The 25,728-nt window shown below is 44.5% G+C and overlaps 1 protein-coding gene, 1 long non-coding RNA gene and 1 pseudogene across 3 annotated transcripts; 1 reads left to right on the top strand and 2 right to left on the bottom strand.

Moving 5' to 3' along the window:
• The first annotated feature begins 545 nt into the window (after nt 1-545).
• Nucleotides 546-7,987, top strand: LOC127926192 (mesoderm-specific transcript homolog protein-like; annotated as a pseudogene).
• A 122-nt stretch (nt 7,988-8,109) lies between these two features.
• Nucleotides 8,110-24,857, bottom strand: LOC127926191 (coatomer subunit gamma-2-like). Its single transcript, XM_052511656.1, is given in 17 exon segments — nt 8,110-8,604; nt 8,817-8,915; nt 9,004-9,142; nt 9,294-9,391; nt 9,688-9,817; nt 10,151-10,350; nt 14,710-14,869; nt 14,970-15,037; nt 15,196-15,329; nt 22,476-22,633; nt 22,832-22,918; nt 23,024-23,116; nt 23,328-23,370; nt 23,372-23,481; nt 23,732-23,804; nt 23,892-24,024; nt 24,697-24,857. Coding segments are annotated over 17 exon segments (1,893 nt in total). The 5' UTR covers nt 24,734-24,857; the 3' UTR covers nt 8,110-8,473.
• On the bottom strand, nt 10,629-12,246 carry LOC127926190 (uncharacterized). 2 transcript variants are annotated; one of them, XR_008123535.1, is made up of 3 exons: nt 11,865-12,246; nt 11,393-11,521; nt 10,629-10,865 (listed from the first exon to the last, which is right to left on the bottom strand). It is a non-coding gene; the product is annotated as an uncharacterized LOC127926190 (long non-coding RNA). The 2 variants fall into 2 exon arrangements; XR_008123534.1 differs by lacking the exon at nt 10,629-10,865 and adding an exon at nt 10,903-11,052.
• Nucleotides 24,858-25,728: the final 871 nt, after the last annotated feature.

The raw sequence follows: 25,728 nt of genomic DNA, 5'->3' as shown, positions 1-25,728 counted from the left end.
CCATGACACCCAATGAACAGCACTGGTGAAGTGAGGAGAAAAGACTTCTGTGTGTAGCAGACAACCTGTAACCAATCAGAGCCTGATTAGACAACGATGGGCAGCTGGTGTAAACTCACCTGTATTGTCCGATTATTATTATTTTTGACTAAGACTGCATTTACACACGCAGCCCAATTGGATATGTTTTCCCACTAAATCCTCCACACCCTGCTTCTCATCAGTACCAGAGTAGCTCACCCTTGGTTTAACCCCTCATTCAAATCAGTGATTTTCTGTTCTTACATATTCCTCTACTCCGAGTCATACACACTATACCGCAATAGTTTCCTATGAGTTAGTGCTATCCGGAATCCTTGGGATGTCCCTACCCTAAACTCTTACCCCCTCAAACTCACTTCTTATGTGTACAAAGTAGATTACCGGTCAAGAACTTCAAGACAAAGTGACACATTGCTTTTGATAGCCTTTGTCTTACTGTTAACTTGCCATGTTTGATTATGAAATATTTAATGTAAGTAAAAAAAACATTTTTTCTTGAACAGGAATATTCCCAGAAACACACCATCCCAGATTCCTTCAGAAGGTTAGTGGACATTTACTATTCTGGATGATCTGACTGTTCTCTGAGCATTATGACTGCTTATTGTTGTTCTGTTGGATCATCGCCATGCTGTCTCCCACACAGCTCCTCAAGGACTCCAGCTTCCTCTCTCCAGTGCTGACCCGTCTCACCAACTACATGGTGTTCTCTAAAGGGTACATGCCTGTGTTCTCACATACGTTTCCTCCCTACTGTACACATCTCTTGAATCTTTAACGTGGACACAGAAGGGACACATGAGCTCAAGCTAACAGCGTTGCAGCAAGGGGCTCAGTCATTTATCTTTTTTCATTGTGTATTTTGAATGATCTGCAGTGAAATACATTACCTTTACATGCACATTCATACATCAATATTAAAGTTACAAGTTATGGCAGTAGGCAGATTATGCAATAGTCATGTAAACACTTTACTCTGTTTATCAAAATCTGACAACGTTCTGTGTTTATGAACGCCCAGAGCGCACTCTGGCACTCCAGATGGAATTTACAAACACACCCAAAGTGTCTATTTACGATGTGTTCGTAAATTCACTCAGAGTGCGCTCTGGGCGTTAGTAAATTCAGAGCATTGTCAGATTGTCCGTTAGTACATTCAGAGCGTTTCGCTCTCTGAGTATTCAGAGCGCACACTGGACGCTCTGGCTGAGGAGTAGCGTTGATCCAAGCGTTCTGACCTCACAACGGCAGTCAAGCACCCAAGCCGTTGGCTAGATTGCTAGCTACTTCCCTGACAAAAATGAGAACCTCACTGACCATTTTACTCGCCCTGGCAGAGCTGGTTTGGCTGTTTTCATGTTATCATGTTTCATGCAACAATTTAATTACGCCTTTTTTGCCGACATTTACTGGCACCGGCCATACTATTCTGCGCCCTGGCACTCAGACAAGAGCGCTCTGAAATCGAAGTAGATTTTAGCTAGAGTGCATTTATGAACACACCCTTAGTGTTACATTTAACTGCCAGTGTCAAATAATGCACATTGAAAACTAACTTTATGCCTACCTGTGTTGATTTCCATCACAGGAATATAACTTCGCTTAGACAGGCTAGGAAACACGAGGGACTCTGATTTCAAGAGACAATACTTCCGTTGAAAGAATGAGACAAGATAAATGATTTAAAATCTGCTCCGGTGTATTAGCAACAACTCCTCACATTCGTGAGCTAACATAACTGTTTAGAGTAGGCATGTGCGGTGACTCCTGTAGGACATAGGGTTAATCAAAAGGAACACACAACACGGGCTACATAGCGAACACAAATACAACTGTTTGTTATGTATTGACCATTAAATTGGCATATGCGATGCTGTGTATGTGAATTGACGCACTCTACTCTCGCACGCAAATTTTGACGGCATGTGTCTGTGGTTTCGGCTTCAGAAGTAGTTTTCACATACAAGCTTTATATGTCAAATATGCTTCCCAAAAATAACGTGGTCGCGGTGGTAGAACGTTTATTTTGATTAGCGATTTTCTGCATTTGTCAGAGTGCCATCGAGTAACCTGATTCCAGACGTGTCCATGTAAACATGATTATTAGAGAAATCGTTATTCTTGCAAAGCATGTAAACGTTTGAATCGAACTATTATATTAATGACTATCCGCAATAACCGCATTAATGTGTGCATGTAACCGTAATGACATATTTACAGTAAGAACATCGTTGGCAAGTTCACTTGGCACAAATAGTACATCTCTAGTTATGTCCATTCAGCTAAATTATAAACCCCTCAACCATTTTTACTGTTTCAAAGATGAACACATTTTATTTAAATATTATGAAGGTATTTATATTCGCGGCAAAGCATAGCTGACGAAACAAACTGAGTAAAAACATGGAGGATGACCTAACCAGCACTCAACTGTGTTTGAGTGAACATATTTAATGTACTGTAAAGATGTAGCATTTACCCTGTTTACTCTTGGTTTCATGTCAGGCTTGGGGACGTGTTTGGTCCTTACACCCAGCCCACAGACGCGGAGTTCTTGGATATGTGGACAGGAGTCCGCTTCAATGATGGGAACCTGGTCATGGACAGGTACAGTACCACTGTTCAGACCTCACTAGTTAAATACCTATACATACGGAATAGAGTAGTCACTAGACCGATCACGGACTCATTTCAAACTAACACGGCTCGTCAAATGTGGTGTTATTTGATACATTCTTATAGGTGAAAGAAATTGATTTCAAAAAATGATTTTAACCCAACCAAATTGCACTGAATAAATGTGAACATTTTCCATGTAAATTCTAACGTACTGTATATAAATAGATTATGTTGTCAACCTTTGTACTTTTCATTTGATATAATCTATTAGCATAAAGCTAGTTTCCCATTTCTTCCTATACAGTGATGGATAAAAGTGATTGATCTGTGATTAATAGTGATGGTAATAAGATGGCATATCCCTTCTCCTAGTATCCTGCAGTTTATTAACCAGAGGGACAAGCACCGAGACAGATGGGTTGGTGCTCTCACCTCTACTTTCATCCCTGGTGAGTACCGTCTAGTTGCTGAGCAAGGATTGAAACATCAATGCCCGGTTTATGTGAAGTTTGTTACACGAGTGTCTCAAGTTATGATTGAACCTTTGATAACTGAATGAAAACAAACAAGTATATCATCTCAGAGATGAGTGATATACTGTGCCTTCAGAAAGTATTCAAACCCCTTGACTTTTTCCACATTTTGTTGTTACAGCCTGAGTTTAACATGGATTAAATGTAGATTTTGTGTCACTGATCTACATGCAATACCCCAATCCCTTTGTTATGACAAGCCTAAATACCGTAAAGAATAACAATGTGCCTAACAAGTCAGATAATAAGTTGCACAGACTAACTCTGTGTGCAATAATGGTGGTAACATGATTTTTGAGTGACTACCCCGTCTCTGTACACCACACATACAATTATCTATAAGGTTCCTCAGTGAATTTCAAACACAAATTCAACAACAAAGACCAGGGAGGTTTTCCAATGACTTGCAAAGAAGGGCACCTGTTGGTAGATGAAGAAAAGAAAAAGCAGACTTTGATTACGCCTTTCAGCATGGTGAAGTTATTAATCACACTTTGGATGGTGTATCAGTACACCCAGTCACTACAAAGATACAGATGTCCTTCCTAATTCGGTTGATGGAGAGGAAGGAAACCGCTCAGTGATTTCAACATGAGGCCAATGAGGATTTTTAAACTAGTTAGAGTTTAATGGCTGTGATAGGCGAAAACTGAGTATGGCTCAAAAACACTGTAGTTACTCCACAATGCTAACCTAAATTACAGCATGAAAACAAGGAAGCCTGTTAAGAATAAAACATATTTCAAAATGCATCCTGTTTGCAATAAGACACTAAAGTAATACTGCAAAAGATGTGGCAAAGAAATAAACTTTTGTCCAGAATACAAAGCATTACTTTTGGGCTAAAGCCAACACATCACCGAGTACCACTCTTCATATTTTCAAGCATGGTGGTGTCTGCATATGCTTGTCATCGGCAAGGACAATGGAGTTTTTTAGGATATGAAAAAAAACAATGTGCTATGCACAGGCAAAATCCTAGAGGAAAACCTGACTGCTTTCTAACAGACACTGGGAGACAAATTCACCTTTCAGCAGGACAATAAACTAAAACACAAGGCCAAATCTACACTGGAGTTACTTACCAAGATGACATTGAACGTTCCTGAGTGGCCTAGTTATAGTTTTGACTTAAATCGACTGGAAAATCTATGGCAAGACTTGAAAATGGCTGTCTAGCAATGATCAACATCGAACTTGACTGAGCTTGAAGAATTTTTAAAAGAATAATGGGCAAATATTGTATAATCCAGGTTTGCAAAGCTTTTAGACAGACCCAGAAAGACTCAGCTGTAATCACTGCCAAAGGTGATCCTAGCATATATTGACTCAGGTGGTTGAATACCTTTCTTATCCAAATATATTACTGTTTATTTTCCATTACCACCCCACCACAGTATTTTGGATAGTTCGTTGACAAAAAAAATGACCAACCTACTTTAATCGCATTATGAAACACAAGAAAATGTGTAAATAGTCAAGGACTGTGAATCCTTTCTGAAGGTACTGTAATGATAGAAGGGCAATGGCAGGAAGTTTTAAGATAATGATGTACTGTCTGTCATTCATTCAACTCCATCACTGCTGTTCTATCTGTTGTTGATTTCCTGCAATAGGTAGGTTTGTGCCTACTATGAAACTGCACAAAACAAGTTACAGTGGCATGTCAGTTAGTACACTTCTGAATGCCGTTGTACAGTGACTGTAAGCTGTAAAACTCCCCTCTAGTTTAGACTGAGGTGACCAGCGAGTCAGTCAGTGAGGCTAAGCTACTTAGCGCAGACTAATACCTCCCAGGAGTTTATTAGCCCATCTGTGCCCCATTAAGATTAGCTGGTAGTGGCGTGATCGGTGTGATCCACACCTCCCTCCCTACTACACATAGTCCCCATCCCCATAGAATTCTGTTCAACATCTCACCGCGAAGCGTTTCGGCGTGTCATCACTAGATGCATTGTAACATTTGATTGTTATGAGAAGGCATGTGGTTTTAATTAGATGCTAATTGACAAAACTGTCATTGAAAGGCAAAAAATATATATATATATTATTTTTTAGAACAAGTTCATGGAATCCCACTCCTCCACGTGATCTCTTTACCTCCTTGTCTTTCAGTTCATATGATCTATGGACCCCTGATCCAGTCAACCCTCACCCCCAATTCATCTTCCTTTACCAGTAAGTGCACCTCTTCCATACTCTTATCCAATTGACATGCATTGAGTTATTTAAGTGAGAGTTTCATTCACATGCACTGGATCATTGCCATTCACTTGCATTGGGTAGTTACATTGGTGAGTGTAGAAATATTCAATGAGTTTTGCTAGGGTTGAGCTTGCATGGTAAATGCGGTCTTTCCATATGAAGAGCTGTAGTATCATGTACAACCACATGATGGGGTGTTTACAGTGAGTGTCTGAGGCACAATGTACTCCTGTCTGAAATCCAGGAAAAGGGGATACCTAGTCAGTTGTACTACTGAATGCATTCAACTGAAATAGGATCCAATGTTTCGTTGACGTCTAAAACATTAATTTAACACACTTTCTATGGTGTGCCAAGCCTTTATTTTGTAGTAAAGTACATAAGGTACTCTTCTCTTCTCTTGTTGTTGGAGCACAAGCCTGTGCATTCCTTATGTCTGCAAAAATACCAGGAAGGGTATTCGAGCCCTACACACAGACAGAAAGAATATTGTAGAAGTATTTTTGGCCTTAAAGCTCAGTCCATAGGTTGTGTAGAATGTTAAATGCACGCTTTGCCAGCAGTTTATCGTACTAACAGTAATTGGCATCGCCAAGGTCATGGGTTCAAATCCCATCCAATGTCATTTTTAACATGAATCTACTCTCTTCAGATGTCTACCTTTTAACAAGTGTTTCCTAGTTAGTGTGAAGGGGTCTGTGGTGCTGGTGGATGCTCCTGCCTCACACAAATGAGGTTGCTGGTTGGAATCCCAGTCCTGGCTCTGGATTGAAGAGGACCACCCTTCATCTCTGAGATGGGGAGCGAAGAGGACATGGTCCCTGTATTCAGAGATATAAATTCAGATGGCTATGTAATAATTCACCAGAAACACCATGGTTAAATCTTGAAAAAATATATTGTTTAGTCTTTGCTTCTGCTTGCCTTGAATTCTACTCACTTCTCCCCTCTCGGTTGCTACCTTCCTCCACCACCATACTTGACCTGGTCCGTGTCAGTTGCTGGAGTTTCAGCTGGTCCGGTTTGATCATGTCTTTAGGACCCATCTGGATAGATCCTTTTTGACTCTCACCATTTGTCCAACAAATGCTTCGCACTGCTAATTACCACCCCAGGATATCTTACGCTCCCTGCCAAGTCTTTCCCCATGGACACTGAGGCAGACATCTTTCTCTTATGCCACCATCTTTCATGACGTCTGTCTCGAAAAAGCAGAAAACATGTTCTTTGTTCCGGTCGGTCTGTAGCCTTCTGATAGCCTCTGTGCCACAGGATATATTGAGGCTATAACCTTAGCTACAGAACCACTCAGGTTTTGAACCATTATCTTGCTCTGCAAGCCAGTGACAATTCCACTCAGCCACTGCAGGATTTAGATTGTTTTTTTATATATATTTATATTTTTTTTACTTCAAAGTTCAACATTCAATCCAACGTATCAGAGGGAAAAGAGACTTGAACCTTGTGAATCAAGACAATGCACCACCATTGGCCTTGAGTTGTGTGGGATTTGTAGACTGATGTAAGGCACCACAATTATGCAGAACTTAAGTGAAGATTTGAACCCGCGACTGACCAGAATGTGAAGGCTATATAGAAATGTCGCTCAAATTGAAAATCATTACAGAAAATGATTTCTATCAGCCTAATGGCTCTGTAGCTAGATCTCACATTCCAGTGTTCGAATCGTAAACAAGGCTGCATGTAATTTCGCTAAATGTGACTCCGTGCAGCCAATGGCAATGTGCGCTTTAGGTATAATGCTAGGAGACGCTTGTGTTTGACAGCGCTAATGCATTCCACCACTATGCGGATGACGGCTAAACCGGAACTGATTGATTAGAGCCCCGAGACAAATGCTACAATTCAGTATATACAGTAGTAGACAAAGTATTTGGGTTTCTGTATATATCCCCATCATTCATTTGGGTATTACAGAAAGCAAGTATTCCTTTTGTCCCTCCCAAACCAATGTTGTCATGTTCCTTCAGGAAACTGGTGCAGAGGTCTACTGTGTCGGTTCTAGATGAACACATCAGCCATTATCCCCAGCTGGAGGACCCAACTGGCTTCCTCAACGCCTACTTCAGCTTCATCAACGCCTTCTGAGCCAACTCACCAGCATTAGACAATCTCAACTTGACATCTGCGAGCATAACCTGGGTCATGTTCATTCGGCTCACAACGGGAAGGTTGTGAAAACAGAAACACGCATTTCTTTATTGGAGTTTAGCCCTGTGTGTTTTCTTCAATTTGGTGCCTAATGAACACACATTTTCACATCTCCCATTGTGGAAAAAGTTGTGAAGATTCAGCTCTGACTGGGTCGGTCGTGAACAAACACCCATAATTGAAAAACCTCCAACCTGGATGAGAACTGTGCACATTGAATCATAGCTGATATGACACACAGTAATCTTGAATCCATATCCTGGTATGTCATCAAAGAGCCAAGCCAAGTTGGACAGATACTGTCTCCTGCTACTCGGTATAAATAAAATGACAGTACTGAATGGATCATCTACTGCTGTAGGGACATGGGTGATCTTTCATGCTTCCAGTAAGATTTCCTAAGGTAATCTCATCTATGGGGTCCAATCTATTTGTTGTTTATGACAAATTGATGGGTTGCAACATGTTACGAATTACAAAGAAAATAATGTTGATATTTCTAGAAATAAAAGGAGTTTTCCATAAAGCTTAACAATAATTCAGTATTTCCATGGTCAACATTTAATAGATTTGATAAAACGTGGGCCATTAATGACACTAGCCTGGTCCCAGATCTGTTTGTGTTGCCTTGCAAACACCTACGAATGACCATTGGAGTTGGTTATACAGCACAAACAGATCTGGGGCCAGTCTACAGAGATGAGTTGTGTTGAAGGGTGCCAGTAGTACACACACACACACCTCACCATAATGTATCCATCTCAGACGACACATTCCAACAACATAAAGCAGTGGAGGACATAGCAAAGAGAATATTGTGAAAGGGGGAAAAGTAGACAAAACAATCAGAATATGCCATTGTATTAACACAGCCTGTTGGTGAACAGGCCCGCTGGCGCCCTCTAGCCCACGGAGGCTAGGATGATGTCAACAACAGTCTCATCCGAGCTGCGGACAGTCACCTGCATAGTGACACCGTCGGCCAGGGCCAGGCGCGAGCGAACCAGCACGTCATGACCCCCCCGGAACACACCTGGAGGAAGGGGAGGGACACAGAAACTGTCATTCATACCATGGGGGGCTTGCTTCCATCACACTAGTGACAGGAAGTTGAACAAGCTGCCGTGTCAAGGTTAGAAACTGAACTTAACATATTTCCGGTGATAAAGGGTATAGAATGAGCTACAATTCACTAAGCAAAACAATAATTCAAATCAAGATAGAATAAATAAATGAAACGCCCACCGGCAAGGAAGAGGATGTGTGAGTTCTTGTTTTCTGGGACCTTGTCTGAACGCTCACAGGGCTGCATGCCCAGGAAACTGATGATGTTACCAACAGCCTCTACAGAAACAACGGGGAACAGCTCACAGAATGTACACTGTTTCAATGCTGGGGTGATAAATCCAAAGATCCCCATTGAAATAATTACCGTCTAACGTTCTGACAGAGGCCAGGGCGAACGTCTCCTCCTTCTCAAAGTCGTCTCCCACCTCGTCCCAGGCTGCGGCAAAGTTAGGCTTCAACACCTTCTGGATGTGGTCTGCTACAGTCACCTCCAAGTCTTCCAGCTGACATACACACACGGGGGGAGTAGAGGAGAGCAGAGAAGGTAGAAAAGGGGGAGAAGAGAGAATTTAGGCAAATGATGGTAAACAAGATAATTATTTTAGAGATAAATGAGTTAAGATTTTAAAAATAGGTTTTATATTGAGCTCATACCACATATTCGTCATCGTAACCGTCGTCATCTGGCTCTCCTGTGTTGGGGTCGCAGTCTTTCACCAGGTACTTCAGAGTACAGCTGAACGTACAGGACACTGGAGAGCAGAGAACACATTTAATATGACAGACAGTGCAGATATTACATGACTACGCCACGTGATGTAAATACGTGTCCTTAGTGTTTGAAGAAGGCCAGCAGATAAGTGTTTCTGTCTCAATGGAAAACCACGTTGTTAGGTGCTACATGATCCCCATTCAGATTCTTTAGTTCCGAGAAGGGTTTTAACAGAGTTACAACAGATGTCACACTAAGCACTTCAGAGTTGCCCTTGTGAAAATGGCTCATTTCTCTCTCACACACACAGTCACACAGAGGTTTAATAAAAGTAACCTGCGGTGGGGTCATCTTCAGGCAGTCTGACCAGGCTGTAGCAGGAGCCAGGCTGGCTGTAGGGCAGGTTAGCAGCAGGGACGTAGTGGAGAACCTCGTAGGCCTCCGACGGCTCCATCTGAACCATAACCTGAAGGACAACAACCCAGTGGACTTCCATTTAATACATTTCTATACATTTAGTCCTGTGTCTTAATGTCAGTGTTGTAGATTTTAAATGTGAGGCACCAAAGACACTTTTCTGTTTACTGTCAATTGAATGGACAATAAAGCTTTATAAAAAATAATTGAATATAGTTATGCTTTTCAAACTGCTCAAAGATATCTACAGTGTAAGGAGGGATTTGGGGTGATGCCACTGCAGCCATTTTGCACCCAACTAGACCGTCACACATTGACAATCGCTGTGCATTCTAGGAGACGTGAACTTCCTAAAGTGCACCAATCACCAGTGTAGCCCTACCTTCTGCAGGAGCTGGTCATTGAGCGTGTTGGTGCAGTCGAACTGAAACACCATGTGTCTGGCGAAGGTGTGCTTGACACAGCGCACCACATACTCAGTCTCCGCCTCGGTCAGCTGCACCGCCTCCGACGTCTTGAAGAGAGAACCCAGGCCCTGGAATTCTGGAATGGCTGCCAGTTGTTCTGTTGACAGAGGAGATTAGAGGAGAGGCCCAGCTCCAAATCCACCCCTAGTCCTAACTACTACAATATTATAGCTGAATCCAGCCCTAGTCCTAACTACTACAATATTATAGCTGAATCCAGCCCTAGTCCTAACTACTACAATATTATAGCTGAATCCAGCCCTAGTCCTAACTACTACAATATCATAGCTGAATCCAGCTAACTACTACAATATCATAGAATCCAGCCCTAGTCCTAACTACTACAATATTATAGCTGAATCCAGCCCTAGTCCTAACTACTACAATATCATAGCCCTAGTCCTAACTACTACAATATCATAGCTGAATCCAGCCCTAGTCCTAACTACTACAATATTATAGCTGAATCCAGCCCTAGTCCTAACTACTACAATATCATAGCTGAATCCAGCCCTAGTCCTAACTACTACAATATTATAGCTGAATCCAGCCCTAGTCCTAACTACTACAATATACATAGCTGAATCCAGCCCTAGTCCTAACTACTACAATATCATAGCTGAATCCAGCCTAACTACTACAATATTATAGCTGAATCCAGCCTAGTCCTAACTACTACAATATTATAGCTGAATCCAGCCCTAGTCCTAACTACTACAATATTATAGCTGAATCCAGCCCTAGTCCTAACTACTACAATATCATAGCTGAATCCAGCCCTAGTCCTAACTACTACAATATTATAGCTGAATCCACCCTAGTCCTAACTACTACAATATTATAGCTGAATCCAGCCCTAGTCCTAAACTACTACAATATTATAGCTGAATCCAGCCCTAGTCCTAACTACTACAATATTATAGCTGAATCCAGCCCTAGTCCTAACTACTACAATATCATAGCTGAATCCAGCCCTAGTCCTAACTACTACAATATCATAGCTGAATCCAGCCCTAGTCCTAACTACTACAATATCTGATAGCCCTGGTCTAATCCAGCTGAATCCTAGTCCTAATTATAGCTGAATCACCTAGTCCTATCTATATCTGAATCCAGCCCTAGTCCTAACTACTACAATATCTGATAGCTGAATCCACCCTAGTCCTAACTACTACAATATCATAGCTGAATCCAGCCCTAGTCCTAACTACTACAATATCATAGCTGAATCCAGCCCTAGTCCTAACTACTACAATATCATAGCTGAATCCAGCCCTAGTCCTAAACTACTACAATATCATAGCTGAATCCACCCTAGTCCTAACTACTACAAATATTATAGCTGAATCCAGCCCTAGTCCTAACTACTACAATATTATAGCTGAATCCAGCCCTAGTCCTAACTACTACAATATCATAGCTGAATCAAACTACTACAATATCATAGCTGAATCCAGCCCTAGTCCTAACTACTACAATATCATAGCTGAATCCAGCCCCTAGTCCTAACTACTACAATATTATAGCTGAATCCAGCCCTAGTCCTAACTACTACAATATATAGCTGAATCCAGCCCTAGTCCTAACTACTGAATCAATATCATAGCTGAATCCAGCCCTAGTCCTAACTACTACAATATTATAGCTGAATCCAGCCCTAGTCCTAACTACTACAATATCATAGCTGAATCCAGCCCTAGTCCGAACTACTACAATATTATAGCTGAATCCAGCCCTAGTCCGAACTACTACAATATCATAGCTGAATCCAGCCCTAGTCCGAACTACTACAATATTATAGCTGAATCCAGCCCTAGTCCTAACTACTACAATATTATAGCTGAATCCAGCCCTAGTCCTAACTACTACAATATTATAGCTGAATCCAGCCCTAGTCCTAACTACTACAATATCATAGCTGAATCCAGCCCTAGTCCTAACTACTACAATATCATAGCTGAATCCAGCCCTAGTCCTAACTACTACAATATCATAGCTGAATCCAGCCCTAGTCCAGCCCTAACTACTACAATATCATAGCTGAATCCAGCCCTAGTCCTAACTACTACAATATTATAGCTGAATCCAGCCCTAGTCCTAACTACTACAATATTATAGCTGAATCCAGCCCTAGTCCTAACTACTACAATATTATAGCTGAATCCAGCCCCTAACTACTACAATATCATAGCTGAATCCAGCCCTAACTACTACAATATTATAGCTGAATCCAGCCCTAGTCCTAACTACTACAATATCATAGCTGAATCCAGCCCTAGTCCTAACTACTACAATATTATAGCTGAATCCAGCCCTAGTCCTAACTACTACAATATCATAGCTGAATCCAGCCCTAGTCCTAACTACTACAATATCATAGCTGAATCCAGCCCTAGTCCTAACTACTACAATATCATAGCTGAATCCAGCCCTAGTCCTAACTACTACAATATCATAGCTGAATCCAGCCTAGTCCTAACTACTACAATATTATAGCTGAATCCAGCCCTAGTCCTAACTACTACAATATTATAGCTGAATCCAGCCTAGTCCTAACTACTACAATATCATAGCTGAATCCAGCCCTAGTCCTAACTACTACAATATCATAGCTGAATCCAGCCCTAGTCCTAACTACTACAATATCATAGCTGAATCCAGCCCTAGTCTAACTACTACAATATTATAGCTGAATCCAGCCTACTAGTCAGCCCTAAACTACTACAATATCATAATCCAGCCCTAGTCCTAATCTACAACCTGAATCTAGTCCTAACTACTACAATATTATAGCTGAATCAGCCTAGTCCTAACTACTACAATATCATAGCAATATTTGCTAGCTGAATCCATGCCCAATACTAGTCCTAACTACTACAATATTATAGCTGAATCCACCCCTAGTCCATTAAAACGTGTTCCATTTAAAATATCATAGCTTGAATCCAATGTTAGTCCTTCTCCTACTACAGACCAAATGTTTTGTTTCCTTGAATCCATGTCTTGCCATGATAGTTTCAAGTAACTGACTGCAGATATCATAGCTCGAATGGTTTCCAGCCCTAGTCCTAACTACTACTTCTATCTGTGATGGGTGTGTTGGCCAGGGGAACCGACTTCATAGTCCTGTGGGCTACAGGGTACAATATTCTAGCTGAAGACACCGACTAGTCCTGAACTACGGTTCAATAAAGAATATTTATTCATAGGAGTTCGATGGAAAAAATCCAGCAATTCACTGAGTCCTAACTAAAGAACTACAATATTATGAATTGGACAGAATCCAGCCACACACTAGTCCTAACTACTACAATATTATAGCTGAATCCAGCCAGCATTGAGTCTGCTTCTGCTGCAATATTTCATGTAGAATGGCCTGCCCTCACCTCGTCATCACTGTCCACTACACCTAGAAACACACAATCCACCCACAGTGGTAACTACTACAAATGGATTATGAGCTGAATTCCCTAGCATCAGGACTAACACACTGGGACAATATTATAGCTGAATCCACCCACTGACCTAACTACTGAGAATTATTATATCAATGTGTACACCCCTAGTCCTAACTCACTTCAATATTATAGCTTCTTGAATCCACCCCTAGTCCTAACTATTTTGTCTTCAATATCATAGCTGAATGTCCAGCCCTGGAGTCCCAACTACTTACAGAACTATTATAGCACCCAGAATCACACACAACTCTGTCCTCAACTACATGCTACAATCCAGGCCAGCTGAATCCCCCGTTTCTCACCCTCTGACGGCCCTCGCTCTCCAGCACTACTGAAATGTATTATAGGCGAGGGTGAATCCAGCCCCCTTGCCCAGCAGGTAGGATCTTGGTGGCCACACCGTTCTCAATATCATAGCTGAATCCAGCCCTAGTCCTGGGTTCTACTCGATGATGCTGATGATGCATCCCGATGGCCCTTGTCCTAACTACCCTGACAATATCATCATTTAAAGAATCCAGGGACTAGTCCTAACTACTACATATAAATCAAATGTGCCAGAGTTGGCCAAAGAGCTGTTTATCTGTAGTCCAGATGGTTTCATGTCAGTGAACTAAATGTGCAATATTCTCTTGTCCCTGAAAAAAGACATGCTCACCCCTCAGTCCTAACATGTTGGACAAAGTTCATCATAGCTGAATCCACCCACTGAGTCCTGCAACCACCACCTGAATATCATAGCTGAGGATAGCTTCACTTTGGTGAAATAATACCCCATTTGACAATAGATTATAGTTGTGGTTTGTTTAATCCAGAATGATGTTATAGGCAATAGTATAACTATATACAATATCATGAGTGTATTCTAATTGATTATCCAACTATTTCAATTCCTAAATGATTCAACTAGAGTATTGTAGAGGGAAAAAACAAGAGCATATCATTGAGGAGAAAGTACACATTAAACTAAAACACATCCTCCTCCTCACCTTGAACTCGTCAGAGATCTCAGAGACGAAGGAGGAGATCTGTTTCATGAGGCGGTCCACTGCTCTCGCTGCCCGTCTTCAGCAGCGTGGTGATGGCCAGCGTGGCGATGCTGCGGTTCGAGTCCGTGATCAGGTTCTCCAGGTCCAGGTTGCACGCAGTCACCGCTGACGGGTGCTTCATCGCCACCTGGTGGACAAACGGGGGAATGCAGATGTAAATACAGTATACTCTATGTAAAACACAGGTAACTCAGAGTAATGAAGAGCATGGAGAAGTGGAGACCCACCTTGTTGAGGGTCCTGACAGCAGCGTATCTCAGGGCTGCTTTGGGAGAGCTGCAGAACAGCTGCAGGACTGGAGAGAAACACTTTGACAGTCAAGTTGTAGAACCAGAGGTACTAGGTTGATAGGATACTACAACCTCTCATATCTATTTCTACAGGTAGGTACCTACATGTGGACACCAGAAGTAAGGTGTATTTACCAAACTGGCTGTAATTACAGAGACTCACCAGAGACAGCAGGGGCCAGCTCTCTGGCAGTACAGTTGGGCATGTGGACTATGGCCGAGGCTGCCTCGTACACCACCATCTCATGCTTGTTCCTCAGACAGCTCTCAATGAAGTCAAACAGGGGACTGTCATGTCTGCAAACAGAAAATAGCCAACCATTTGTAATACAATGCCACACACCACGACAAAAATATACCAATATGTTTATATAGTTAAATTTGAAAGTGTGCATTCTGTGTCCTCCGCTGTCATGTGTATGACTGACAGTTGTGGCTGCTTTGTGTGATATATTGTTGTCTACCTTCTTGCCCTTTGGGCTGTTGTCTGAGCCCAATAATGTTTGCACCATGTTTTGTGCTGCTACCATGTTGTGTTGCATCTGTACCATGCTGTGTTGTCATGTGTTGCTGCCTTGCTAAGTTGTCTTAGGTCTCTCTTTATGTAGTGTTGTCTCTTGTCGTGATGTGTGATGAGTGTTTTGTCCTATATTTATATTGTATTTATTTTATTTGTTTTAATCCCAGGCCCCGTCCCTGCAGGAGGCCTTTTGCCTTTTGGTAGGCAGTAATTGAAAATAAGAATTTGTTCTTAACTGACTTTCCTAGTTAAATAAAATAAAAATAAAAAAAAATGCATGATTTCACTATACAGATCACTTCCCCCTGGTGATGAATAAAAACTATACACATCAATGAAAGGGAATACTAGACACAACCACTGTTGACAGACTAGAAAACCCATTCAAGTAAACAGTCCATGAAAGTGTTTATCTACCCTGCCTCGATCTGCGCAGTGCTTCCCGCGGTGCCACCTACCCTGCCTCGATCTGCGTGACAGTGCTTCCGCGGTGCCATCTAACCTGCCTCGCCTGCGTGACAGTGCTTCCACGGTGCCATCTACACTGCTCACGTCTGACAGTGCTTCCACGGTGCCATCTACACTGCCCCACGCCTGCCTCGTCTGGGTGACGTGCTTCACGGTGCCATCTAACCTGCCTCGTCTGCGTGACAGTGCTTCCACAGTGCCATCTACACTGCCTACGTCTGCGTGACAGTGCTTCCACGGTGCCATCTACCCTGCCTCGTCTGCGTGACAGTGCTTCCCACGGTGCCATCTACCCTGCCTACCTCTGACAGTGCTTCCCAGGTGCCATCTACCCTGCCTCGTCTGCGTGACAGTGCTCCCATTCTGCCATCCAACCTGCCTAGCACTGACCGTGCTACCCAGGGATGAGCCTAGTCTGGTGACAGTGCTTCAACGTGCCAACTACCCTGCCTACGTCTGCGTGAAAAAGCCACGGTGCCTACCATTTGCCTTCATATTAGTGAATTGCGTGACAGTGCTTCATGGTTGCCATCTACACTGCCTCGTTAATGGAGCCAATGACAGTGCTATCAGAATCCACCCTGCCTACGTCTGGCGTGCTTCCAGACCATCCACCCTGCAACTCTGTCTCTCAAACACACACATGCCTACGTCTGCGTGACAACTTCCAGGCCAGCAGGGGTCTCGTGACACCTTCCACCGCCTACGTGCCATCCTACCCAGCCCACGTCTGCGTTGAAGATGAAGTGCCATCTACCCTGCCTGGCGAGGTGCTTCCCACGGTGCCATCTACCCTGCCTACAGTCTGGTGACAGTGCTTTGCGGTGCCATCACCCTGCCTCACAGTCCTCGATGACAGTGCTTCACACGGTGCCAACCCCTGCCTCCTCTGCGTGATGACTCTTCCACGGTGCCACCTACCCTGCCTACGTCTGCGTGACAGTGCTTCACGGTGCCATCCTACCTGCCTCGTCTGTGACACTGCCTACGTCGTCTGGGTGACAGTGCTTCCACGGTGCCATCACCCTGCCTAAAGTGACAGTTCTTCACGGTGCCACCTACCCTGCCTAGGCGTGACAGTGCTTCCCACGGTGCCATCTACCCTGCCTACTCTGCGTGGTCATATAAATGTAAATGTGCCAGAGTTGGTGCCATCTACCTGCCTACGTCTGTGACAGTGCTTCCAGTCCAGACCCTGGTTGCGTGACATGCTTCCACGGTGAGACTGCCTAAATCTGCGTGACAGTGCTTCACGGTGCCACCTACCCTGCCTTCTGCGTGACAGTGCTTCCCTGCCACCTACCCTGCCTAGGTCTGCGTGACAGTGCTTCACGGTGCCATTACCACTGCCTACGTCTGCGTGACAGTGGTTCACGGTGCATGTTGCGTGATGGTGCCATCTACCCTGACGCTGCGTGACAGTGCTTCTGGGATACTCCTACGTCTGCGTGACAGTGCTTCCCACGGTGCCATCTACCCTGCCTACGTCTGCGTGACAGTGCTTCCCACGGTGCCATCTACCCTGCCTACGTCTGCGTGACAGTGCTTCCACGGTGCCATCTACCCTGCCTACGTCTGCGTGACAGTGCTTCCACGGTGCCATCTACCCTGCCTACGTCTGCGTGACAGTGCTTCCACGGTGCCATCTACCCTGCCTACGTCTGCGTGACAGTGCTTCCACGGTGCCATCTACCCTGCCTACGTCTGCGTGACAGTGCTTCCACGGTGCCACCTACCCTGCCTACGTCTGCGTGACAGTGCTTCCACGGTGCCATCTACCCTGCCTACGTCTGGGTGACAGTGCTTCCACGGTGCCATCTACCCTGCCTACGTCTGCGTGACAGTGCTTCCACGGTGCCATCTACCCTGCCTACGTCTGCGTGACAGTGCTTCCACGGTGCCACCTACCCTGCCTACGTCTGCGTGACAGTGCTTCCACGGAGCATATCATTGAGGAGAAAGTGCTTAAACTGCCAACATCCTCCTCCTCACCTTGAACTCGTCCAGAGATCTCAGAGACGACGCCTGCGTTGACAGTGCTTCCCACGGTGCCATCTAACCTGCCTACGTCTGCGTGACAGTGTGACGGTGCGTGGCCGTGCTAACCGTGATCAGGTTCTCCACCTACCCTGCCTCGATCTGCGGACAGTGCTTCCACGGTGCCATCTAACCTGCCTGATGCGTGACAGTGCTTCCCATCTAACCTGCCATCTAACCTGCCATCTACACTGCCTGGTGACAGTGCTTCCACGGTGCCATCTACCCTGCCTACTATGTAAAACACAGGTAACTCAGACGCCTGCGTGACAGTGCTTCCCAGATCTACCCTGCATGGAGAAGTGGAGACCCACCTTGCCATCCTGCCACCCTGCCTACGTCTGGCGTGACAGTGCTTTGGGAGATCTGCAGAACGCCTGCGTGACAGTGCTTCAGTCAAGGTGCCAGAACCAGCCTACGTACTGCGTGACAGTGCTTCCACGGTGCCATCTAACCCTCATATCTATTTCTACGGTACCATCTACACTGTGGACGTCTGCAGAAGTGCTTCCACGGTGCCATCTACCCTGCCTGGCCTGCGTGACAGCAGAGACATCTCCACGAGACAGCAGGGGCCAGCTACACAGTTGGGCATGGACTATGGCCGAGGCTGCTGACAAATCTCATGCTTGTTCCTCAGACAGCTCTTCAATGAAGTCAAACAGGGGACTGTCATTCCAACAGAAAATAGCCAACCATTTGTAATACAATGCCACACACACGCTCAAATATATATGTTTCCACGGTGCCACCTGCATTCTGTGTCCTCCGCTGTCATGTTATGACAGTGGCTGCTCCATATATTGGTGCCATCTACCTCTTCCTTCTGCGTGCAGTGCCTCTGGGCTGTTGTCTGCATGCCATCTAATGCCTTTGCGTGACAGTGCTTCCCACGTTGTGGTGCCATCTGCCTACCATGCTGTGGTTCCACGTCACGCCTGCGTGACAGTGCCTTCCACGTTGTGCAGTGCCATCTACCCTGCCTACGTGTAGTGTTCCACGACAGTGCTGATGGTGCCATCTACCCTGCCCACGTCTGCGTGACAGTGGTTCCATTGCATGACAGTTTAATTTTTTTAATCCCACGGTGCCCACGCCTGCCTGACAGTGGTTCCACAGCCATTACACTGCCACGCTTGGTAGGCATCTAAAATAAGAATTTGTTCTGGGTAACTGATCTTTCCTAGTTAAATGACATAAAAATGCCATCTATGCATACGCCTTCATGACAGATGCCATCTTCCCCTGGTGATGAATCCACGGTGCCATCCCACACACGTCTGCGTGACAGTGGGTGCCATCCAACGGTTGACAGACTACACCCTGCCTCCACGTCCATGAAAGTGCTTCCACGGGTGCCATCCTACCCTGCCCACGCCTGCGTGACAGTGGTTCCACGGTGCCATCTACACCTGCCTACGTCTGCGTGACAGTGCTTCCACGGTGCCATCTACCCTGCCTACGTCTGCGTGACAGTGCTTCCACGGTGCCATCTACCCTGCCTACGTCTGCGTGACAGTGGTTCCACGCCTGTGCCCACGGTGCCATCTACACTGCCCACGCCACCGTGACAGTGCTTCCACGGTGCCACCTACCCTGCCTACAGTGCTTCCACGGTGCCACCTACCTGCCTCACGTCTGCATGGACGGTGCCACCTACCCTGCCCCTGCGCCTGCGTGACAGTGCTTCCACGGTGCCATCTACCTGCCTACGTCTGGGTGACAGTGCTTCCACGGTGCCATCTACCCCTGCCGCCTGCGTGACAGTGCTTCCACGGTGCCACCTACCCTGCCCACGTCTGCGTGACAGTGCTTCCACGGTGCCACCTACCCTGCCTACGCCTGCGTGACAGTGCTCCACGGTGCCATCTACCTGCCTAATGCCTGCGTGACAGTGCTTCCACGGTGCCATCTCCACCCTGCCTACGTCCTCGTGGACAGTGCTTCCACGGTGCCACCTACCCTGCCTACGCCAGTGGTTCCACGGTGCCACAGCCCACGTCTGCGTGCATGCACGGTGCCATCTACCCTGCCTAATGCCTGCGTGACAGTGGTTCCACGGTGCCATCTTTCCACGTCTGGGATGGTGCTTCCACCCTGCCATCGCCTTCTCGCGTGACAGTGCTTCCACGGTGCCATCTACACTGCCTAATGCCTGCACAGGTGTGCCAGACGTCTGCGTGACAGTGCTTCCACGTGCCACCTACCCTGCCTACGTCTGTGACGCTTCCACGTGCCACACCCTGCCTGCTGCGTGACAGTGCTTCCACGGTGCCACCTACCCCCTGCTCACGTCTGCGTGACAGTGCTTCCACGGTGCCCACAGTGCCATCTACACCTGCTCACGCCTGCGTGACAGTCTGGTGCCACCTGACAGTGCTTCCACGGTGCCATCTACCCTGCCTACGTCTGCGTGACAGTGCTTCCACGGTGCCACCTACCCTGCCTACGTCTGCGTGACAGTGCTTCCACGGTGCCACCTACCCTGCCTCGTCTGCGTGACAGTGCTTCCACGGTGCCACCTACCCTGCCCCTACGTCTGCGTGACAGTGCTTCCACGGTGCCACCTACCCTGCCTACGTCTGCGTGACAGTGCTTCCACAGTGCCATCTACACTGCCTACGTCTGGGTGACAGTGCTTCCACGGTGCCATCTACACACTGCCTACGTCTTGACAGCGCTGGGCACCGATTAATCGGAATGACGATTAAGTAGGGCCGATTTAAGTTTTCAACAATTATTTTTGGGCACCGATTTGCCTTATTATTATTCACTATTTAACTAGGCAAGTCAGTTAAGAACACATTCTTATTTTCAATGACAGCCTAGGAACAGGGGGTTAACTGCCTTGTTCAGGGCAGAACGACAGATTTGTACCATGTCAGCTTGGGATTCGTTTTTGCAACCTTCCGGTTACTAGTTGCACTCCACTGACTACCTGTTACACAAGGCCCGCAAGAAGCCACGGTAAGTTCCGAGCTAGCATTAAACTTATCTTGTAAAAAAAAAAAAATCTTAACATAATCACTAGTTAACTACACATGGTTGATAATATTACTAGTTTATCTAGCATGTCCTGTGTTGCATATAATCGATGCAGTGCCTCTTAATTTCTCATTGAATCACAGCCTACTTCAACAAACGGGTGACAAGTGCATTTGTGAAAAAGCACCGTCGTTGCACCAATGTACCATAAACATCAAGGCCTTTCTTCAAAATAAATACACAACTATAGATTTTTAAACCTGCACATTTAGTTAATGTTGCCTGCTAACATGAATTTCTTATAACTAGGGAAATTGTGTCATTTCTCTTGCGTTCCGTGCAAGCAGTCAGGGTATAGGCAACAGTTTGGGCCCCTGGCTCGTTGCAAACTAATTAGCCAGAATTGTACATAATTATGACATAACATTGAAGGTTGTACAATGTAACAGCAATATTTAGACTTATGGATGCCACCTGTTAGATAAAATACGGAACACTTCCGTCTTTCACTGAAAGAATAAACGTTTTGTTTTTGAAATTATAGTTTCCGGATTCGACCATATTAACGACCTAAGGCTCGTATTTCTGTCTGTTATAATTAAGTCTATGATTTGATAGAGCAGTCTGACTGAGCGATGGTAGGCAGCAGGCTCGTAAGCATTCATTCAAACAGCACTTTCGTGCATTTTGCCAGCAGCTCTTCGCTGTGCTTCAAGCATTGAGCTGTTTATGACTTTAAGGCTATCAACTACCGAGGTTAGGCTGGTGTAACCGATGTGAAATGGCGAGCTAGTTAACGGGGTGCGCGCTAATAGCGTTTCAAACATCACTCGCTCTGAGACTTGGACTAGTTGTTCCCCTTGCTCTGCATGGGTAACGCTGCTTCGAGGGTGGCTGTTGTCGATGTGTTCCTGGTTTGAGCCCAGGTAGGAGCGAGGAGAGGGACGGAAACTATACTGTTACACTGGCAATACTAAAATGCCTATAAGAACATCCAATAGTCAAAGGTATATGAAATACAAATCGTATAGAGAGAAATAGTCCTATAATAACTACAACCTAAAACTTCTTACCTGGGAATATTGAAGACCCATGTTAAAAGGAACCACCAGCTTTCATATGTTCTCATATTCTGAGCAAGGAACTGAAATGTTAGCTTTTTTTAAATGGCACATATTGCACTTTTACTTTCTTGCGTTATTTAAACGAAATTGACCATGTTTCATTATTTATTTGAGGCTAAATTGATTTTATTGATGTATTATATTAAGTTAAAATAAGTGTTCATTCAGTATTGTTGTAATTGTCATTATTACAAATACATTTTAAAATTGTCCGATTAATCGGCATAGGCTTTTTGGTCCTCCAATAAATCGGTATCGATGTTGAAAAATCATAATCGGTCGACCTCTATCTTCCATGGTTCTACCTACCCTGCCTCGGTCTCCTCCAACAGCTTGCTGGCGATGCGGATGAGCATGCAGTAGGCAAAGGGGGACTTGAGGCCAGACTTGGTGAACTTGTTGAGCATCTTGGATACGGCCAGTCGGTCATTCTTCCTCAGGTGGTACAGCAGGCCCAGGGCGTGGTACTGGGGGGAATCACAGAGAGGTCACAGTGGAAGTGATTCTCTTTCAACTTACCCGGGTTGTGTTCATTAGGGAACAACATACCAAAACCTTTTTCAGAGTATTTCATATTAAATGAGTGAAGATAACAGTAAAACATAGGTTATTTCTTCAGCTTGGTGCCTAATGAACATGTTATCAACAGAATGTGTATAACCCACCTGCACCATGATGTTGTCACTGGAAGCTGCCTCCTGTGCCTCGTTCACCCAGCGCTTCACCACGTCGTAGCTCATCTTAACCATGTGCTACAGACACAGAAACCAAAATACATTACCCACAAAGCAATGGGAGTACTTACAAATGGCACAGTCACCTTGAGACATCCAGGCACCGTGTGGCTAATTTCTTACCAGAGATGAGACCAGGGCAGAGCTGGACACACTGGGCACTTTGTCAACGATGGCCTGTTTCATGTATCTCTCAATGGCCTGCAGCATGGTGGTCTGTGGGACAGAGTGACAAAGTAGGGCTTGAGTTTATTGACCAAAAGCATAGGTTTAGTCCAATAACACAATGCAAGCTGGATGTAAAAAATAAAATACTGTTCAGCTATCAGAATGGAAACAAAAAGATAAACACAGCCTAATAAAAAGCAGGGAGAGAAATAGAGAGGGAGAGACACAAAGAGAGGGAAAGAGACCGAGAGAGACTGACATCCGTGATCCTGCAGAGAGCTCTGATGGCAGGTCCTCTGTACATCCTCCTTGCCAGTCATGTCCTTGGTCAGGCTGCTGGTGACAATGATGACATCCTCAGAGATGTTGGCCATCTCCTTGATGGTCAGGTAGCACATCCTTCTCAGGGTTTGCTGGAGGAATACAGAGACATTTTCAAAAAGCAGATAATGCTATACAAAAACACTATGTGCCACATCTACAATAGGTCAATTACAACACTACTCATTGAATACTAATTTAATGGCACTAGTTGGACCTGTTTGAGGTTAGTTTGTGAGTTGATGTCGTCGTGTACTGTATATGTATGGTCTGTCAATAATGTTGTTTACTTGTATGATCAGCAATAATTGAACTAAACCCAAAGCAATAACTTATTCTCACATCATTGGACTGGAAGAGCCTGGTCATTGCGAAGAAGGCCTCGGTCGCCTCCATAGTTCCAAAGTGCTCCCCTAGAAAGAACATAAAAGCATCTTCTGTTAATATCAAAGGGTATACGTGCAAAACAATTGGTTTGCATGTTATGGGTTTGTTTCTCACCTGGTTGAGTAGGTAAATGATCTTGGTGAGGATGTGGAGACATCTTCTGGGGTTGATCGGAGTCTCGTTGAAGATGCGAGCCTCTTGCAACACTGCACTCTTTTCAAGATGCTGGAAAGGGTTAGAGCCACTTCCTAATTGTTGCAGTGAAGAAAAAACAGCCACATTAAGACAAAATTGGATTATATTTCAACTATAAAGACTAACTAGGTAGTTCGCGTACTATGCGTCATCACTATATCGTGTTGAATGTGGATTTCGTAAATAGATAACTGAGGTAGTAGCTTAAACCTCCTCTAATTATGGTCAACAAGCTTGAGCGAGCAAGACGACATTGACATTTTTAAATTAACAAAATTAGCGAGCTAACTACCAGTATACGGTACATCGATAGACACATGTAGCTAACTAGATATTGAATCTCTTATATTTTACACGGCACAGTCAAAGAAGAGTAAGTGCATTTTTTACTCGGCACAGTTAACGTAGTCTTCTAACCAACTAACGTTAGTTTAGCTAGTTTGCAAGCTAATTTGACAGATAAGGACGCTTTAAGCTAGCTACCAAGCAATTGACATATCTGCTCAACAAATAGAGACATGTAGCTAGTGTGGTCAACAAAGACAGACACGTCTATTTGACAACAAAAAAATATCCACTAAACGAATACCAACTTAGTGTAGTTAACGTTACCTAGCTGGAATGCTAGCTACTAGCTAGATAACGTCAGTGGTAACTAGTTGGCAAAAAAACGTTACCTATTTCCAAGCAGCTATATTGACTTCTTTACACTTAATTTATCTTACCAGACTCTTCGTCCTTCTTGTCAAATTTCTTTATCATTGTTACGGAATGTTTGTGGATCAGTGTGGTTGGTGTACAGCCTCACAACAGACGACTAGTCACTTCCACGTCGCCAAATGCAACCTTCCTGTCTGTGTCTATGTCGACGGAAACGACGTCAAATGTAATGATTTGTAGCAGGGGGAGGGAGTAGTGAGCTGCGCGTAGATCAGTGGTCACCAACCTTTTCTGAGTCAAGATAACTTTCTGAGTCAAAATGCATGCCAAGATCTACCGCTCTGATTTGTTTATGAACATGACTTAAAAAATGTAAGCCTATGCAACATTAACCAATTAAAAACAGTACTGTAGCAATGAGGTTTGTGCAGTAAGCTATAGGCCCAATACATTATCACCGCATACTGGCTTTGCTTGAATTGACCAGCCAATGCATTGTTTTTCGGGAAAATTATATTTCAAAATTTGAAGTAGGCTATATGATCACACCGGTAATAGATCCATTGTTGTATTACTTGTGAGGCACAGCTGAGTGAGCATACATTTAAATAATTTGCTTTTTATTTTACTGAGCCGATGGTGCCTGCATCTGAGGGACAGAGCAGCAGACTGAGGGTCCGTCTCTCAACATCCCTCCGCTCTCCCTTTTCTCCACTGACACTGACCAAAAAGGGACACCGTCTTCCAGTTAAGGCGAAACTCGAGTCGCACTGCATTATTTCTGTCTCATGCAGAAATGAATGTTGTTACTCATATGAATAGAGAAAAGTGAAATATTCCTCAATATAAAAAAAGACCCAAGCCGGTAATAATAACAACGCCAGCCTATCAATACACATCCCTACTCATTCATTACTGCTGTGCTGATTGTTGTAGCGTTGAGTGGAAATAGGAAGAACGCACATTTTATGGGTTATAAAAGTGTTGAATACAAAGTGTTGACAGTGCTGAGTAAGAACTTAAACATGAACTCACTCATAAACACAGCAGCTCTTTGCTGTATTCGTTGGCAGTTTCTCTCTAGTCATGGTTTTAAA

Source organism: Oncorhynchus keta, unplaced genomic scaffold (genome assembly GCF_023373465.1).
Source record: "Oncorhynchus keta strain PuntledgeMale-10-30-2019 unplaced genomic scaffold, Oket_V2 Un_contig_7115_pilon_pilon, whole genome shotgun sequence".
Classification (NCBI taxonomy): Eukaryota; Metazoa; Chordata; class Actinopteri; order Salmoniformes; family Salmonidae; genus Oncorhynchus; species Oncorhynchus keta.
Note: the sequence above shows the minus strand (reverse complement) of the source record. Positions and strands in the feature narration are given on the sequence as shown.